The sequence below is a fragment of the Pseudophryne corroboree genome, chromosome 12 (genome assembly GCF_028390025.1).
Source record: "Pseudophryne corroboree isolate aPseCor3 chromosome 12, aPseCor3.hap2, whole genome shotgun sequence".
Taxonomy (NCBI): domain Eukaryota; kingdom Metazoa; phylum Chordata; class Amphibia; order Anura; family Myobatrachidae; genus Pseudophryne; species Pseudophryne corroboree.
In genome coordinates, this window is record NC_086455.1 from 47,690,859 (window position 1) to 47,711,146 (window position 20,288).

Sequence of the window (20,288 nt, forward strand, 5' to 3'; positions counted from 1 at the left end):
GCTCTTGCTGCGTTGTTTAGGTGTTTAATGAGGGATTTCTTGTAGCGAGAGAGGGGTATATCTGAATGTGATAATAACCAAAAATCTGGGCCCAGCGGGACTGAGCCACCCAAAATCTGTGTGGATAGTTCCATGATCGTTTTCCAGAATGGGGCAATTGACGGGCAGTCCCACCATATATGGATCAGTGTGCCCGTACCCGTACCACATCGCCAACACAGAGGGGAGACCGAGGGGTAGAATTTGTGTAGAAGTGACGGGCATCTATACCATCTCGTCAGTAATTTGTATTGCGTTTCTACAATGTCCAGACTAGTGGAGCATTGTGCCATAACCTTGCAGTGTGTGTCCCAGTGGATCTTGATTCCCCGGTGTATTAAGTCTTTATCCCATGTGTCACAAAAAGAGGGGACAGTAGGAAAGGAGCCCTGTTGAAGAATTTTGTAGATACCGGACACTACGTGTAAGGGGGTTATCCCTTGATTACACATGGATTCAAAGGGAGTAAGAGCTTTATAAAAATCTATCGCCTCTCGTTGTGAGGTAACAAAATGGTGTACCTGAAGGTAAAACCAATAGTCTTTAGCGGGAATATCGCCCGCACTCTGTATTTCAGAGAACGTTTTGATTTTGCCATGTGTAAGCAAGTGTCCCACCCTAGTCACACCCGCCCTCTCCCATCTAGAAGCAATCTTATTGGACCTTCCTGGGGGGAACAACGGGTTCTCAAAGATAGGCCTAAGGGCTGTTCGTCTAGACAAAATTCCCATCTTGTAGCGAAGCGTCCGCCATAAAGCTAAAGTGGGCCCCACTGTGGGATGCGATGAGCGGCTAAAACTAGGAAGCCAGGGCACTGTCTGTAGGTTAAGATTGGTAGAAGACGATTCCAGTTCAACCCACTGCTTTCTATGTGGGATGGGACGGGACCAGTCCACCACTCTGTGCAGTAACGTGGCATGGTAGTATGCGGAAATCATAGGCAATTGTTGTCCACCTTGGGATTTCAATCTAGATAAATGGCTATGCTTGAACCTAGGTTTCCGGCCACCCCATATAAAGTGGCTTATCGCCTTGTGTGCTTCAGCTAAAAATTGAGAGGGAAGTTTCAAAGGAATAGTTTGAAAAAGGTATAGCAATCTGGGAAGAATGTTCATCTTTACTATATTTATGCGGCCTAGCCATGAGAACCTCTGTGTGAGCCAGTGCCTCATCTCCTGTCTCAATTTACGGAGTAGAGGGGTATGATTAATAGCAATCATAGTGGTAAGTGTCGATGGAATCTGAATTCCTAGATATGTGATATGGGATTTTTGCCATGTAAATTGGAACGATTGTGATAAGAGGGATGCCGTGGCAGATGGAAGCGCGATATTCATTGCCATGGATTTTGAATAATTGATTTTAAAATTCGACATATCTCCGAACCGTGCGAATTCCTTCACAAGGTTGGGTAGAGAAAATAAGATTTTACTTACCGATAAAACTATTTCTCGTAGTCCGTAGTGGATGCTGGGACTCCGTAAGGACCATGGGGAATAGCGGCTCCGCAGGAGACAGGGCACAAAATAAAAGCTTGAGATATCAGGTGGTGTGCACTGGCTCCTCCCCCTATGACCCTCCTCCAAGCCAGTTAGGATACTGTGCCCGGACGAGCGTACATAATAAGGAAGGATATTGAATCCCGGGTAAGACTCATACCAGCCACACCAATCACACCGTACAACCTGTGATCTGAACCCAGTTAACAGTATGATAAACGTAGGAGCCTCTGAAAAGATGGCTCACAACAATAAACAACCCGATTTTTGTAACAATAACTATATACAAGTATTGCAGACAATCCGCACTAGGGATGGGCGCCCAGCATCCACTACGGACTACGAGAAATAGATTTATCGGTAAGTAAAATCTTATTTTCTCTAACGTCCTAAGTGGATGCTGGGACTCCGTAAGGACCATGGGGATTATACCAAAGCTCCCAAACGGGCGGGAGAGTGCGGATGACTCTGCAGCACCGAATGAGAGAACTCCAGGTCCTCCTCAGCCAGGGTATCAAATTTGTAGAATTTAGCAAACGTGTTTGCCCCTGACCAAGTAGCTGCTCGGCAAAGTTGTAAAGCCGAGACCCCTCGGGCAGCCGCCCAAGATGAGCCCACTTTCCTTGTGGAATGGGCTTTTACTGATTTTGGCTGTGGCAATCCTGCCACGGAATGTGCAAGCTGAATTGTACTACAAATCCAACGAGCAATCGTCTGCTTTGAAGCAGGAGCACCCAGCTTGTTGGGTGCATACAGGATAAACAGCGAGTCAGTTTTCCTGACTCCAGCCGTCCTGGAAACATATATTTTCAAGGCCCTGACAACGTCCAGCAACTTAGAGTCCTCTAAGTCCCTAGTAGCCGCAGGTACCACAATAGGTTGGTTCATGTGAAATGCAGAAACCACCTTAGGTAGAAATTGAGGACGAGTCCTCAATTCCGCCCTGTCAGAATGAAAATTTAGGTAAGGGCTTTTACATGATAAAGCCGCCAATTCTGACACACGCCTAGCTGAAGCCAAGGCCAACAGCATCGACACCTTCCACGTGAGATATTTTAAATCTACCGTAGACAATGGTTCAAACCAGTGTGATTTTAGAAATCTTAACACAACATTGAGATCCCAAGGTGCCACTGGAGGCACAAAAGGAGGCTGTATGTGCAGCACCCCTTTCACAAATGTCTGAACTTCAGGTACTGAAGCCAGTTCTTTCTGGAAGAATATCGACAGGGCCGAAATTTGAACCTTAATGGACCCTAATTTTAGGCCCATAGACAGTCCTGTTTGCAGGAAATGCAAGAAACGACCCAGTTGAAATTCCTGTGTAGGGGCCTTCTTGGCCTCACACCACGCAACATATTTACGCCAAATGCGGTGATAATGTTTTGCGGTTACTTCCTTTCTGGCTTTTACCAGAGTAGGGATGACTTCTTCTGGAATGCCCTTGTCCTTCAGGATCCGGCGTTCAACCGCCATGCCGTCAAACGCAGCCGCGGTAAGTCTTGGAACAGACAAGGCCCCTGCAGTAGCAGGTCCTGTCTTAGAGGTAGAGGCCATAGTTCGTCCGTGAGCATCTCTTGAAGTTCCGGGTACCAAGACCTTCTTGGCCAATCCGGAACCACGAGTATAGTTCTTACTCCTCTCCTTCTTATGATTCTCAATACTTTCGGTATGAGGGGCAGAGGAGGGAATACATACACTGACTGGTACACCCACGGCGTTACCAGAGCGTCCACTGCTATTGCCTGAGGGTCCCTTGACCTGGCGCAATATCTGTCCAGTTTTTTGTTTAGACGTGACGCCATCATGTCCACCTTTGGTCTTTCCCAACGGTTTACAATTTGGTGGAAGACTTCTGGGTGAAGTCCCCACTCTCCCGGGTGAAGGTCGTGTCTGCTGAGGAAGTCTGCTTCCCAGTTGTCCACTCCCGGAATGAACACTGCTGACAGTGCTATCACATGATTTTCCGCCCAGCGAAGAATCCTTGCAGTTTCTGCCATTGCCCTCCTGCTTCTCGTGCCGCCCTGTCTGTTTATGTGGGCGACTGACGTGATGTTGTCCGACTGGATCAACACCGCCTGACCCTGAAGCAGAGGTTTTGCTTGAATTAAGGCATTGTAAATGGCCCTTAGTTCTAGAATGTTTATATGAAGAGATGTTTCCATGCTTGACCACAAGCCCTGGAAATTCCTTCCCTGTGTGACTGCTCCCCAGCCTCTCAGGCTGGCATCCGTGGTTACCAGGATCCAATCCTGAATGCCAAATCTGCGGCCCTCTAGTAGATGAGCCCTCTGAAGCCACCACAGGAGAGACACCCTTGTCCTTGGCGACAGGGTTATCCGTTGATGCATCTGAAGATGCGATCCGGACCATTTTCCCAGTAGATCCCACTGAAAAGTTCTTGCATGGAATCTTCCGAATGGAATCGCTTCGTAAGAAGCCACCATTTTTCCCAGGACCCTTGTGCACTGATGCACTGAGACCTGTCCTGGTTTTAGGAGGTTCCTGACTAGCTCGGATAACTCCCTGGCCTTCTCCTCCGGGAGAAACACCTTCTTCTGGACTGTGTCCAGAATCATTCCTAAGAACAGTAGACGTGTCGTTGGAATCAGCTGCAATTTTGGAATATTTAGAATCCATCCGTGCTGACTTAGCACTACCTGAGATAGTGCCACTCCGACTTCTAACTGTTCCTTGGTTCTTGCCCTTATCAGGAGATCGTCCAAGTAAGGGATAATTAAGATGCCTTTTCTTCGTAGAAGAATCATCATTTCGGCCATTACCTTGGTAAAGACCCGAGGCGCCGTGGACAATCCAAACGGCAGCGTCTGAAACTGATAATGACAGTTTTGTACTACAAACCTGAGGTACCCTTGGTGAGAAGGATATATTGGGACGTGGAGATAAGCATCCTTGATGTCCAGCGACACCATATAGTCCCCCTCTTCCAGGTTCGCTATCACCGCTCTGTTGTAAGAGGGGTACCTTGATTATCACCTGCTGGGAGTACAGCTTGTGAATGGCTTCCAGAACTGCCTCCCTGTCGGAGGGAGACTTTGGTAAAGCAGACTTCAGGAACCGATGAGGAGGAAACGCCTCGAATTCCAGTTTGTACCCCTGTGATACTACCTGTAGAATCCAGGGATCCACTTGCGAGTGAGCCCACTGCGCGTTGAAATTCTTGAGACGGGCCCCCACCGTGTCTGAGTCTGCTTGTAAAGCCCCAGCGTCATGCTGAAGACTTGGCAGAAGCAGGGGAGGGCTTCTGCTCCTGGGAAGCGGCTGCATGGTGCTGCCTTTTTCCTCTTCCTCTGCCCTTGGGCAGAAAAGAGTGACCCTTTGCTCGCTTGTACTTATGGGAACGAAAGGACTGAGTTTGAAAAGACTGTGTCTTTTTCTGTTGATGTGAAGTAACCTGGGGTAAAAAGGTGGATTTTCCAGCCGTTGCCGTGGCCACCAGGTCTGTTAGACCAGCCCCAAATAACTCCTCCCCCTTATACGGCAATACTTCCATGTGCCGTTTGGAATCTGCGTCCCCTGACCACTGTCTGGTCCATAATGCTCTTCTGGCAGAGATGGACATTGCGCTTACTCTTGATGCCAGGGTACAAATATCCCTCTGCGCATCACGCATATATAGCAATGCATCCTTTAAATGTTCTATAGTTAACAGAATATTGTCCCTATCCAGGGTATCAATATTCTCAGTCAGGGAATCCGCCCATGCGACTCCAGCACTGCACATCCAGGCTGATGCGATTGCTGGTCGCAGTATAACACCAGTATGTGTGTATATACTTTTCAGGATATTTTCCAGCCTCCTATCAGCTGGTTCTTTGAGGGTGGCCGTATCAGGGGACGGTAACGCTACTTGTTTAGATAAACGTGTGAGCGCCTTATCTACCCTAGGGGGTGTTTCCCACCGTGCCCTAACCTCTGGCGGGAAAGGGTATAGTGCTAATAACTTATTAGAAATTAGCTGTTTTTTATCGGGGGAAACCCACGCTTTATCACACACCTCATTTATTTCCTCAGACTCAGGAAAAACTATTGGCAGTTTTTTCACACCCCACATAATACCCGCCTTTGAGGTATTTGTAGTGTCAGAAAGGTTCAATGCCTCTTTCATTGCCGTGATCATGTAACGTGTGGCCCTACTGGACATTACGTTTGTCTCGTCACCGTCGACACTAGATTCAGTATCTGTATCTGGATCCGTGTCGACCCACTGAGGTAGCGGCCGTTTTAGGGCCCCTGAGGGTGTCTGAGACGCCTGAACAGTCACTAATTGATTTGCCGGCTTTCTCATGTCGTCAACAGTTTTTTGTAAATTGCTGACATTATCACTTAATTGCTTAAACACAATCATCCAGTCAGGTGTCGACTCCCTAGGGGGTGACATCACTAACACAGGCAACTGCTCCGCCTCCACCTCATTTTCCTCCTCATACATGTCGACACACGCGTACCGACACACAGCACACACACCGGGAATGCTCTGATAGAGGACAGGACCCTACTTAGCCCTTTGGAGAGACAGAGGGAGAGTCTGCCAGCACACACCCAGCGCTATATATATACAGGGATAACCTTATATAAGTGTTAATCCCTTATAGCTGCTGTTAATCTAGTTATTTGCTGCCAAAATGCCCCCCCCTTCTCTTTTTTACCCTGAATCAGATGCAGTACTGCAGGGGAGAATCAGGGAGCCGTCCTTCCAGCGGAGCTGTGAGGGAATAATGGCGCCAGTGTGCTGAGGAGATAGGCCCCGCCCCTTCACGACGTCCTTAACTCCCGCTTTTTTGTGTAAAATGGCAGGGGAAAAAATACATCCATATAGCCCTGGAGCTATATGTGATGTATTCCTTTTGCCAGCTAAGGTATATGTGTGTTATATTGCGTCTCAGGGCGCTCCCCCCCAGCGCCCTGCACCCTCAGTGACCGGAGTGTGAAGTGTGCTGAGAGCAATGGCGCACAGCTGCGGTGCTGTGCGCTACCTTAGTCTTGAAGACAGGATGTCTTCTGCCGCCGCTTTCACCGGACCTTCGTCTCTTCTGGCTCTGTAAGGGGGACGGCGGCGCGGCTCCGGTGACCCATCCAGGCTGAACCTGTGATCGTCCCTCTGGAGCTAACGTCCAGTAGCCTAAGAAGCCCAATCCACTCTGCACTCAGGTGAGTTCGCTTCTTCTCCCCTTAGTCCCACGATGCAGTGAGCCTGTTGCCAGCAGGACTCACTGAAAATAAAAAAACCTAACTAAACTTTTATTCTAAGCAGCTCTGGAGAACTACCTAGTTTGCACCCTTCTCGGCCGGGCACAAAAATCTAACTGGCTTGGAGGAGGGTCATAGGGGGAGGAGCCAGTGCACACCACCTGATATCTCAAGCTTTTATTTTGTGCCCTGTCTCCTGCGGAGCCGCTATTCCCCATGGTCCTTACGGAGTCCCAGCATCCACTTAGGACGTTAGAGAAATCAGAGGATTCGTTACGACCGCTAATAAGTCATCAGCAAAGAGGGCCACGCGATGGTCAGCTTTACCTACCCGCAGTCCCGCAATGTCAGGGTTGTGTCTAATCGCACGTGCTAAGGCCTCCATGCACAGAACAAAGATTAAGGGTGATAGCGGACAACCCTGGCGTGTGCCGTTAGAGATTGAGATGGACTCGGAAAGGACGCCATTCACCCTGACCCGTGCAGAAGGGGCCCTATATAATGAGAGAATCTTTTGTAGAAAAACATCCCCCAGACCCAATCGCCGAAGCACTGCCTCCATAAAATCCCAATCCACCCGATCAAAGGCCTTTTCTGCGTCTGTGTAAAGGAGCATGAGAGGCGTATCAGTCATCTGCGCGTGTGCTATCAGGTCAATGACTCTAATAGTATTATCTCTGGCCTCTCTGCCCATAACAAAGCCGACTTGATCAGGGTGGATTATATCCGGTAGCAGCGGCTTAAGGCGATTAGCCATGAGCTTTGCAAATAACTTGACATCTACATTTAACAGAGATATCGGGCTATCTTTTGGGATGACAGTAATATGGGCGCCTAAGGACTGGCTCGAAAAAGGAGCTATTGATGATATGGCATTGCAGGCCTGTAGGAGAAGGGGGCTGAGTTTATCCTGAAAGGCCTTATAATATGTGACTGGGAAACCATCCGGTCCCGGGCTTTTACCATTGGGCGACGCTTTTAGGGCAACTATCAGTTCTTCCTCAGTGAAGGGGTCGTCTAGTGCCCGAGTAATGTCCGATGGAAGGGTCGGGAAAGAGATCTCATCCAGAAATTCTTGTATTTTATGTTTGTGGTCAGCACGTGCGGTTGTATTCTGCTTAGAGGTCAGGTTGTATAAGGCTGAGTAATAGGTATGAAAGATCGCCGCTATTTCCGTGTCAGAGGCCCGGGATATCCCGTCAGCACCTGTGAGCTTAGGTATGTATGTCAGAGATCTTTGAGCTCTAAGAGCACGTGCCAGAAGCTTACCGGGTTTATTTCCCCATCTATGATATTTATGTCGACATATACGGAATGCCCTACGGGTACCGTCACTGAGTAAGTTGTTAAGGGCCTGTCTCGCTGTTTGAAGTTCAACATAAGTATCCGACGCCAACGTGGATTTATGAGTCAATTCCAGTATTTTGATTTTCTCTAATAAGGCATTTCTGCATTCAGCCTTCTGTTTTTTCAGACGTGAGCCCATTTGTATGCATTGGCCTCTAATCACACGTGTGTGCCTCCCACAATACAACCGGAGATATATCTCCAGTCGCGTTCAGAGAGATGTAGTCGTCTATTGCTGTCTCAATTTGGCCTCGATAAACAGGATCTCGAAGGAGTTGTTCATTGAATCGCCAGCGCCAATGTTTGGGGGGGGGATGACGGAGAGCGAGGGTTAGCGTAATCGGTGCATGATCTGACATTGTTATTTGGTCAACAGTTGCATCAACCAATAAATCTAGATGGGCATGGCTCACACAGAGGTTCTCTATTCGAGAATATGAGTTATGTGGGGGTGAGTAAAAGGTAAAATCCTTATCTGAAGGGTGCAAAAGACGCCAGGCGTCGACCAGTTGAAAGTCATGTAAAACGGTCCTAAATCTCCTGGATTCTCTAAGAGTATTTCGTGGGGACCCAGAGGAAGAATCCAAGCGAGGTTCAAGGACCCAATTAAGATCCCCACCCACCACCAGAGTACCCAGTATGTTTTGCTCGATTAGTTCCAACGATTCTCTAAGGAACCGGGTTTGGCCCTGGTTGGGAAGGTATAGGTTTACGAAGGTGAATGTCTGATGGGCTATGGAAGCTCTGACCAGTATCCCCCTTCCGTCACCGATCAGCGTTACGGAGACATCCTGCAATCTCAAATGTTTGGCGAAAAGAATGGCAACACCCCTAGCCTTCGCCCCAGAATAGTCGTTAAAATAACCAGTGGGGAAATGACGAGAGCAAAGGCCGGGGGAAACCCCCTGCTTAAAATGTGTTTCCTGCAGGAAAACAACTTCCGCCCCATCAGTATGTAAGGTATGTAGTAGGCCTGATCTCTTTTCAGGGACATTTAAGCCCTTTACATTGTATGAAACAATCTTTAAGCTAGCCATATATAAATGAAAGCAGGTATCGACTTATTGAATGATTCATCTCGACTATGATTCTGACACATTGCTGTACCATGAGACAGCTGAAAGTGGTTGTGGCACAGGAGGGGGGGGGAGGGAGGGGGGGAAGGCGGGTGGACACATGAGGAAGGAAGGGGAAACATAAGAATTGTAACATAGAAAAAGAAATGGAAAGAAAAAAAACAAAAAAAAAAAACAAAGAAAAGATAACATAGACAACAACATATAGTAGCAGTCTCTGCATTGATAGCCACGGGTATAGATTAAGCCTCCCGTGGTCTAAAAAATATACAGCAGAGGGGGGGGGGGGGGGGGGTTCAGAGGGTGATATCGGGCTCAACAATTTTTAGTAAGTAAATAAGTAAGTAACATAACAATCCCAAGGGATACATCCTGGTCGACAAGGAAGTGGGTAGAAGGAGACAAAACAGCCACCTCCTCTCACTCCGTCCCACACAGCCCATACGAAACCGCCCTGACTAATTACGTATACAATTTCTAATATTAGGGAAAAAGCATGTGCTCACAGGGCAGTTGAAGCTCACATATTAATCAACCAATAACAAGATCAATGTGAGCATGCAGTGGGGTAACCAGGAAGAAAAAAGATAACACAATGTAGGGTGGTCGACGGAATCAAGAGATTCCCGATGCTTCGTCCGGTTTCCCAGTCCGATTGCGTCGTCTGGAGACGCCCACTGTTTTCCAAGGCTCTCTGCGGGGCAGTGCCGATGTGGGAAGTTGCAGGGGGTCCATCCAATTTGGCAATGAGATCAGCGGCAGACCTAATGCAGAACAAAATGATGGGACACCATCATAGTCCTCAAGGACGTGTCTGTTCCCATCCCGGGTGACTTGGATGCTCAAAGGGAAGCCCCAGCGGAATCTGATATCCTTCTTCCGAAGAGCATCCGTGAGGGGATGGAGGAGACGCCTTTGCTGTAGGGTCGTCCAAGAGAGGTCCTGGAAGATCTGTATGTGGTGACCATTGAAATCTATGGTCGAGGTCTGTCTTGACTTCTGTAGTATAGTCTCTTTCACTTGGAAGTAGTGCAGCCGGCAGATGACATCTCTAGGCCGCTCCTCTCGGCCGTAGTGCCCGGTGTGCTCTATCAAATTCTATCTGGGATCGGCACCAATGAGGTTGTTAAATATTGTAGTCAGTGTCGTCACTAGGGCCTGGGGCTGTACATCTTCAGGTAAACCCTTGACCCTCAGGTTGTTCCGTCTACCTCTGTTGTCTATATCATCCAGCCTACGCCTCATTTCAGTGGTGGTACGTGAGTATCGGGATACTAGATCGTGGAGGTCGGCGAGTTTAGAATCTGTTGCATCTCTGTTCTCCTCCAGATCGACCACTCTGTTTGCTACTTGCGTGAGATCAGACTGGATGGTGGATAGGCTCGCCTGTAGGGAATCATGGATTCTTTTTTCCATATTAGACAAATCTTGTTGAATGTCTTGGCGAGTCGAAAGGGAGCGTAGTTGTATGAGGACTACCGCCATATCCGCAGTCTCTCTGCCCACAGGTCCGGTTTGTCTGTGTTTCGGAGAGGACGGGGCCCCGGTCTCCTCCATTATGGTTGACGGCAAGGAGTCAGGGAGAGGTGTAGAGATGGCGGGGTCAGGAACGGGGGCGCCAAATAGAGTATGAAAGGCTGCAGCTTGTGTAGTCGCGGGTTTAGCTTTTGACGCGTTGCCAGAGCGGCGTCGTCTTGTCATTTGTCTGAGTGAAGAGAGCAGAGTCCAGAACGGTGCCCCGAGGAAGAAAACATTTAGGATATATCCCAATCTGAAGTAGAACCCGTTTATCCCCTCTGCGTGGTTTGGCCTTATTATAGCAAAATATACATCAGGCGAGCCTCTGCAAACGCTGGGGTCTGCAGCATGGTGTCGTATAGAACACGGTGATTCATGTTTCGTTGTTGGTATTTACATCGCTCCGGTGGGGAAGCCTCACCGGCATCCGTGGTCATCCGGAGAATGGTCACCGCGGGGTCACAAGGGCTGCAGGTCAGGCAATGTGCCTCAATTAGGCTTTATAAATAATTTGCGGTTCGGAGGGGGCCACCGCAGATTATAGGAGGGTCAAGGCGGCAGGCCTTCAGCAGGAGGCCGCAGCGATCCGCAGGCGGATGGAGGACGTCCAGGTCCCAGCACGGTTGAGTTCTACCAGACCTATCGGGAGGTCACGGGTAGCTGTGTGACCGCCTCTCGACCCTGAGATTGTGTGGGGCCCTAGGCTCTTCCCAGCCCTCGGCACATCAGAGTGGCACTACCGTCCGGAGGCCTCACTCGTTTTGCCCTGCTAAGCCGCAGTGGTGCAAATGGGCTCTGGAGGTGAGGAAGGGGCTCAGAGAGGCGAGCACAGGTACACAGACCTATAGAGGAAGATGGGGGCAGCCCCCTCTCGTCTGGGGGTAACGTCGGAGTCCGGTCCCCGGTTACTGCCAGGTGTAAGGGCCTCGGCCTATTCCGCGGTTCTCTCCCGCCGATGTCTAATGACTGGGGTATGCGTGCCGGGGTACGGGGAGTCTCTGGGAGAGCAAGGGGAGGCAGTCGCAGGGGCAGAGGTCGGGACCAGTGTAGGCCCGAGAGGGCACCTCTTACCTCCCTGCCGTCGGTCTTCGTCCCAGCTCACCAGTCCTCTGCCGCGTATGTCTAGGTCGCCAGGCGCCGCGGTGTCCAAGTCTCCAGGGGCTGCGGCGTCGGGTCAGGTGTCGCGCGTCTCCGTCCTGCCGCTCACCTCGAGTCCCAGCAAGATGGCGGACGCTCCCGCCACGGACCTCGCCGCCCGGGTCTCCAGAGGCCTACAGCGTCGTGCGTCTCCTGAGACAACCAGCGTGGGGCAAGAATGTAGCAGGCCCCGTTCAGGTACCCAAGGACGCCGGGGAGGGTAGCAGCACAGCCCCCACAGCATAGATCGGAACCCGCGTTAACTCCAGGTCCTGGCTTCAGTCTGGGGGGAGGGCCGCAACCCGCAGGAGCGCTGAAAAGCACTCCCCGATTCCGCGGGATCCCCCCAGAATATTCCAAGTCGGTTTATGCACAGTAAGGTAGAAGGGTAGGAGCAGGTGGGTGAGTTTCAGCGCATTAAAACGGGATTTTAGTTAGGTGTCCTTCAGGAGCTCTCAGGCTGCACTTCCTTCCCTTTCAGTAGCCTAGCCACACCCCCCCGTTTGAAGCTTTTTAAGGTCGGGGAGAGTATTATGGAGTGGGGAAGTGCGTTTCACTGAAAAGGAGCAGCACAGGCAAAATCTTGAACTCGAGCATGGAAAGCAGTGACCAGGGTAGAGGAGAGGCGGCGGTCATCAGCTGACCGTAAGGGGCGGGAGAGAGTACGAAGGGAGAGGTGGTTGGAGATGTAGGGAGCAGTGGAATCAGAGATGGCATTGTACGTGAGGGTGAGGAGTTTGAAGAAAATTCTGTAGGGGAATGTAGCAATCCACATTCTGCAGTGCTATGCATTAGAGAAGTAACATGAAAACCATCAGTTTAAGTGGTACGACGGCATACCCGCATATAATTACTGTGTACACTCCACGGTCTGATGTATCAGCCATCATGCTGTTCACCATTTTCGCGAGCCCAATGATGAGTTGCATACACAGTTTATTTTTCAGCCCGTGGAGTGTACAACAGTAATTATATGCAGGTGTGCCATCGTGCTGCTGGATTGTGGAAGTGAGGCGCAGGTTGTAATGCATGTAGTGCGCATGTGCTGAAATAAAGGCAGTCAGAAGTTGGGCAAAGTTGCCCTATTTCTAGGAGAAGTACTGTGCTACACGTATTCTTGTGATGAAGCCGCTGATATCTCTAGGCGGAGACGTGCGTTAAGAGAGGTGTACCTCGGACTTGCTCTATTTAACGTCACGGATATTGTTGAAACCTTTATCTAAAGGACTGGTGAGAGAAATAATATGGATTAGGACTTGCTTTTCTCCAAACGATATTAAAACCATTGATTTGCTTAGTGTGGCAACGCTGTATTAATAAGGGTACCCGGATGATAGGATGACAAGAAATATGTTGACACCAAATGGTCGACAGGTTTAATAGTCAACAGTTTTTTGGAATTATTTTAAATTTTTAAGACTTTTTCATACTTTACCATCCACATGGACTACAATTCAGAACGGTAACCTGTGTCGAGCAAAGCTGAGGGGAACGAGGCACCTTACTCAAAGCATGGCGGGCGAAGCAAGTCGTACGAGCGTATAGGTGCACTAATTGGGGGTCCACATGATGGAAGGGAAATTAGGCATCCAAAAAAATAAATAAAATACTAATGTCGAACTTTTCATGTGTAGAGCACTTGGTGTTGATGTAGACATTATCGACCTTCTGACTGTCAACCACTTGATCCACCACCATTATCAATAAACTGTGGTATTATGCCACAGATTTACTATCAGAGCCTAAGCTATACACTGGTTTTACAAATATATATATATATATATATATATATATATATATACACACACACACATACATACATAATATACACACATATTGTGTGTGTGTGCGTGCACGCTTACTAAGGCCATATTACTCAGCCATGCATATGAAGTTCTACTCTAATAGTTCTGGAGTGTGTTATGGGTTGTACAAATGTAATCTTTGTTGCATAAAGTAATGAGTCTTAAGGTGCATACACACTTAGCAATATAGTAAACTATAACGCTCATTTTCCCCCTCCTGAGCGATAGTTTATATCATCGACCCAGTGGGTATGCAGCGGACGACGAGCGATGCGCAGCTCCGTGGGTCGTTAATGACCCTCAGTCTCGGCCATGCATGCAGCTCAATTTGGACTCATCGTCCAAAGATGCATGTTCCAGCCAGCTGCATGTTCCGCTAGCGATATGACACAGTGTGCCCGCCACCTAGCCCGAGAGAGTAAACACTAGGCGATGTCACTCACCGAGTGTGTAACTCATCCACACGCATTACTTGCTCCCACTCAAAATTACAGGACTTTATCCAGGCAGTGCCCACTCTATGGAATGCCCTCCCAAGCACAATAAGCCTCACCTCTAGTCTCCAAACGTTCCCTGAAAACTCACCACCAGTTCTAAATCTCTTCCCAGACAGCAGAGAATGAGGACATGTAGACTTACCAGACTTGTTGTCAAAAAACTTTATGTGCCTATCTTCATATGCCGCGATAGTAACAGGAAGAGTAGGGTGGCTCACAATTTTGTTTATGTGACTACTGAATGGGAGACCTATAAAAACAAAAGCATTTATGAATAAGCACTTCAGGTATTGTGCACAGACACATTTCACAGCATCAACAATACCCACCAAAGCCACCATACTTACCAGAATCAGACGGTGGAGACAACTGTATTAGGGATTGGGATGTCTCTAAATCATAGACCACAATGCAGCCACTGGTGAAAGAGGCTACGGCATGGGCAGGGTCACAGCCAATAAAATCTACGGATGTAGGGATGCCGTGTTCTATGTTGGAATGAAGGAAAAGGGCAAGCCGTTAAATTACAACTCTTCATGACACAGTATTTATTATTTATTGACAGTTTCTTATATAGTGCGGCATGTTCCGTTGCGCATTACAATTGGAACAACAGTAATAGAAAAAAAATGGGTAAAAATCGACAGAGGTAGGAATGCCCTGCTCGCAAGCTTACAATCTATAGGGAAATGGACATTGACACGCAAGGATAGATGCTATCTATTGCATAATGATCCACCAGACTGCAAAGGTTCTCAATGGGTTGTATGATATGGTCACCCAGCACTGGTAGCCAAGGGTCAGAAGGGTGTGAAAGTGAAACAAGACAAAATACGTGAGGGGTTATGTGTGCACTGTACAGAGGAGCTGTAATTTGATAGGGAGGCACTGAAGGTTATGTGGGTGGGTCTGAAATTTGATAAGCTTGTCTGAAGTGGTGAGTTTTCAGGGAACGTTTGGAGACTAGAGGTGAGGCTTATTGTGCTTGGGAGGGCATTCCATAGATTGGGCTCTGCCTGGATAAAGTCCTGTAATTTTGAGTGGGAGCAAGTAATGCGTGTGGATGAGAGACGCAGATCTTGTGCAGAGCGGAGAGGTGGTTTGGGAAATATTTTGAGATGAGTAAAGAGATATATGCCGATGCAGTTTGGTTAATAGCTTTGTATGTAAATAAAAGTATTTTATATTGAATACGGTAGAATACTGGTAACCAATGGAAGGACTGACAGAGTGGAGCTGCAGACGATGCACGTCTAGCGAGGAAAATCAGCCTTGTAGCTACATTCAAAATGGATTGTAGTGGTGAGAGTATGTTTGGGAAGACCAGTCAGGAGACTATTACAATAATGAATGCGGGAGATAATAAGAGCATGGATTAGAGTTTTAGCAGTGTCTTGTGTAAGATATGGTCGTATTTTGGATATGCTTCTTAGATGCATGTAACATGATTTTTAGACAGACTGAATGTGGGGAACAAAGGACAGATCAGAGACAAGGATGACACCTAGGCAGCGAGCTTGTGGGGTAGGGATGATTGCTGAGTTATTAACAGTGATAGAGATATCAGGTTGGGAACTACTATTGGCAGGAGGAAATATAATTCTGTTTTGGAAATATTAAGTTTGAGGTGGCAAGATGTCATCCAAGATAAATGGCAGAAAGGCATTCAGTAGCAAAAGGAGAATTACGTGTTTATTCCTGCGCTTCCCTATTTAAACATGTATAAAATAGTACACCACAGTGACAACAGTAATGCGTATAGGTGCACACACCAGGAACCACATATAAAGAATTTAATAAAATACTGAGCTTTTTAGTATTTTGTTGAATGATCCAGCATCTTCTTTAGATATCTCATAGATACATATGAGAGAAAATGGCATCCTTTAAATGGAAAATCTGAAACAAAGGTGCTTCCCTCACATAAGTAATGCCCATTAATGGAGGGACCAGCACAGGGAATAAATGACCACACACTAAAGGACCACACTTTACGCGTTTCAGACCTCACTGGGTCCTTCATCTGAAACGCGTAAATTGTGGTCCTTGTGGCTTTCTATTGGTGGACATCCGCTGGCGCTGCACTATCACCCTGGAGGAGTAACTGCAGATTCCGGAGCTGTAGCTGCTGGTACCACGTTAAAACACCTGTGGGACTCCGTGAGATAGATGCAGTGTTCCTGTGTTTGCCACTAAGGATGTTACATAGAATTTGAAACACAGAATTTGACGGCAGATAGGAACCACTTGGCCCATCTAGTCTGCCCCCTTTTTTTTTTTTTATCTTTTAGGCAATCTCAATCCTGTTTGAACCTTAATCCTTTATAAGGATATTTATATGCCTGTCCCAAGCATGTTTAAATTGCTCTAGTCTTAGCCTCTACCACCTCTGATGGGAGGCTATTCCACTTATCCACTACCCTTTCTGTGAAGTAATTTTTCCTTAAATTTCCCCTGAACCTTCCCCCCTCCAGTCTCAGTGTATGTCCTCAAGTTCTAATACTTCTCTCCCTTTGAAGAATGTTTCCCTCCTGAACTTTAAGACCCTTGATATATCTGAAAGTTTCTATCATGTCCTCCCTTTCTCTTCTCTCCTCCAAACTATACATGTTAAGATCTTTTAGCCTTTCCGGGTAAGTTTTGTGATGTAGACTATGCACCATTTTAGTTGCCCTTCTTTGTACACTCTCTAATGTATTTATATCCTTCTGGAGATATGGTCTCCAGAACTGGGCACAGTATTCCAGATGGGGCCGTACCAATGACCAATGATGCAATATTGAATAAAAAAAATTCTTACAAATCTCATAATAGTAAAACAGTACATAAAGTTCTACAGAGATGTCATGCAGAGACCTTCTCACCTCTATTTCCATTGTATGTACCAATACACGGTACACTTTCTGGTGGACTCCATAATCGGACAGTGCCATCGGCCGAACAGGAGAGCAAGCTGTCTTTAATTCCGCTGTGAGCGAGACCCCATACGGCATCAGTGTGTCCCATTAACGTGCCAGCAAGAACACTAGGCTCTGCAGGGTGGAAACCATTTGTAATTATATCTTTTCTCATAACATGGGCAACTAAAGATAAAACATAAGTTCATGTACATAAAAGAACAATTAATGACATTTACACCTAACACAGTGTACCTACTCAATACTTTAAATGATAATTTATCGACTGCATACCCTTGCAGCAATATGAGCCACTGTATAATGCAAATGGTTTACTCTAGTAAATTTATCTTTGTTTTATCAATTCATCTTGGAGTTCTTTTTACAGCCAGTAACCAGTCATTACTGACCAGTCCTACTGGTGGTCTACAGCCGTTAAGTGCCACCACCAGGCTTCCTTGCCAGTATCAGGAACAACTCACTTCTAGCTGAATGTTTATAGCTACTGTGGTAACGCTCTGCAGGTAACAGGCTCCTCCAGACTTTGATGAAATGTTGACATTATTAGAATGTGGCCAAAACATTTCTGGTAATCCAGCAATGTCTTTTGGGTCTGTCGGTCAACTGATGAGGATTTCAGGCTTACTATACTGGCTTACTATACTGTAAAAAGTCCATATCCAAGTACATTTTGGAAAAACGAAAATTAAAAACACACAAAGCCAGTATAGGTAGAACAGGTATCCGGTCTCTTGGTCGACCACACTTAGGTCGACATGGCAAATGGTCGACATGAGTTTCTCTCAAATTTTTTTTTAATTATTTGAACTTTTTCATACTTTACGATCCACGTGAACTACAACTGGGAATGGTAACTTATGCCGAGTGCAGCGGTAGAGGAGCGAGGCACCTTGCCTGAAGCTGGGAGGGGACACAGTGCACTAATTGGGGTTCCCGGTCACTCTACGAAGAAAACAACACCAAATAAAAAAAAAACCAACACAACTCATGTCGACCTAATGCTTGTGTCGACCTATTTTAGGTGGTGACCAATAGTGATCGACCTGGACACTGTCGACCTAAGTGTAGTCGACCCTATGAACCACACCCGGTAGAATGCTGATCTAGGGTGTAATAATGTAGTAGTAAATTGTTCCCTATGTCGGCAGCAGTATAAATGCAGACCCCTCCTCCTACCGGAATTACACATCAACAAGGAAAAGGGTCTTGTAAACGTAAGCAAGTAACATGCTGGGGGCATTTAGGAAACCTGATGCACAAGGCAACTGGCACATGCTGGGATAAATGAGAAACCACCAGAACATTATGCATTAGAAATATTTATGGAGGACATTGCAGTAGAGCAATTTTATAAAGAAAAGATGCTGTATAATAAATGGTTTTATAACATAAGAATCTTTTCTAAATAGTCACTAAAGCTTTAAATATATTCTTTAAACTTACCATATGTATCGTATGGATCTACATTGGGGCTTGGCATTTTCCACCACTGTATCGTAGCATCCATTCCTCCACTGTAGCAGTGTTCTCCATTACAGCTGACCACCAGAGATAGGACTGGACCACTGGAAACAGTCACATATACACGAGTGTCAAAAAATGAATTCAGAAATATACAACCCTTATATGCATCCCCTACACTAATCTTCAGATAAACTTACATGTGAGCCCTGAATGTATAGATTGGTTCCACATCAAAGGAGGCACTCCTGGAGGAAGAAAATCAGTGGGGTTACTTGAGTGATATCATGCAGTGTCATGAAATTCACACTTCAACTTCATACATAAAGCACGTGCTCACTTTTTGGCAGCGACTGTTTTCTGCAAGTTCCACAATTTCAGGGTGTGGTCTTCAGATGCAGTCACCAGCACAGGTTCTACTGGATGAAATGCTAGCGCTCGAACCCCATCAAAGTGACTTCGCAGAGTATACTTGGGATTCCAGGTCTTCCTAAATGCATCCTTATTGGATGGCATCTTCAAAGTAGAGGAGGTAAAAAAAATACTAGTCACATACTTAAAAAGAATACGATCATTTTAATTATCGGTGGCAGAAACAAACACTGCTCTATCATTGCTGTCGAGACACCCACAACGATGGAGCTGGTAGTTCCACAACATCTTCCTTGTGAGACAAAATTGGACTTAGGCTGGGTGCACACTTGCACGATGTCGGGATGATTTTCCGTATCGGAACGACAAATCATCTACAGCGGACAAGTGTGTATGCAAGATTGCGCGCTCCCTTGGGAGTCGCATGCAACATCTTCTGGTTGGCCTGCTGCGCTGCCAACCGGAACATAATCGCATGCGGCCCAGCGTAGTTTAATGAGAGTTTTTTCCGGTGTTCATTAAACCGTCCAGTGTGTACGGGCAATCAGGGTCTGGGCAAGGACCAATCGTCCCAACCATTGGACCGATTGCTCGTCAGCCTAATGTGTACCCAGCCTAAGCTAGGTAAAAAAAATAAGTTCAGTCCAAGAAGTCAACATTTCCACAGGTAACAAAAATAACTAACTACTAAGTAAAAGTTCTCAGCAGAAACCTATTGGTTTAACCTGACAAAAACATGTTTGAGGATGGAGGCAACTCTAATGCTTTTCTCCTATGTGACTTGCTGCTCCCAATATGTGTTTCTAGGTAGGCTGCAAACAGAGGCTGCAGATGTATTAAGCCTGGAGAAGTGATAAAGCAATGATAAGTGGAAGGTGATGACGCACCAGCCAATCATTATGGGTTTAAAAAATAACAGTTAAAAGCTGACTGGAGGGTGCGTTATCACCTTCCACTTATCACTGCTTTATCACTTCTCCAGGCTTAATACATCTGCCCCAGAGTGTGGTGCCAAATAAACACCCTTACCGCTAGCACACTTGCATGTAGAAAAATATTGCAGCTATGAATGTGACTGAGAGTAGAGCACGTTTCAGCTTACTAATATTAGCCACAAGATGGCACTACTGAAATAACAATCACTAAAAGTGCTTCATCAACTCAGAACAAATATTGAAATGTCTAACACAGGGCTGGCCAAACCGGTCCTCGAGATTTACCAACAGTTCATGTTTTCCAGGAATCCTGGAGATCTGCAGAATCATCAGTTAGGAATGAATGCTGCACATCTTAGTTAGTAATGACTACACCTGTGCACCAGCTACGTGGTCTGGAAAATGTGAACTGTTGGTAGATCTCGAGGACTAGTTTGGCCAGCCTGGTCTAACAGATGAAGAAATAAATGATT

The 20,288-nt window shown here is 46.9% G+C and overlaps 1 protein-coding gene across 2 annotated transcripts in view; it reads right to left on the reverse strand.

The window, feature by feature from the left end:
• Positions 1–20,288, reverse strand: part of STRN3 (striatin 3) — a 131,837-nt gene that overhangs the window by 22,379 nt on the left and 89,170 nt on the right. For both annotated transcript variants that reach the window (XM_063947458.1, XM_063947459.1), the window contains 6 exons: positions 18,849–19,024; positions 18,709–18,756; positions 18,491–18,612; positions 16,994–17,161; positions 14,477–14,617; positions 14,272–14,379 (listed from right to left, as the gene is read on the reverse strand). In XM_063947458.1, the coding sequence (XP_063803528.1) occupies positions 14,272–14,379; positions 14,477–14,617; positions 16,994–17,161; positions 18,491–18,612; positions 18,709–18,756; positions 18,849–19,024 (763 nt within the window). The remainder of the gene's footprint in view (positions 1–14,271; positions 14,380–14,476; positions 14,618–16,993; positions 17,162–18,490; positions 18,613–18,708; positions 18,757–18,848; positions 19,025–20,288) is intronic.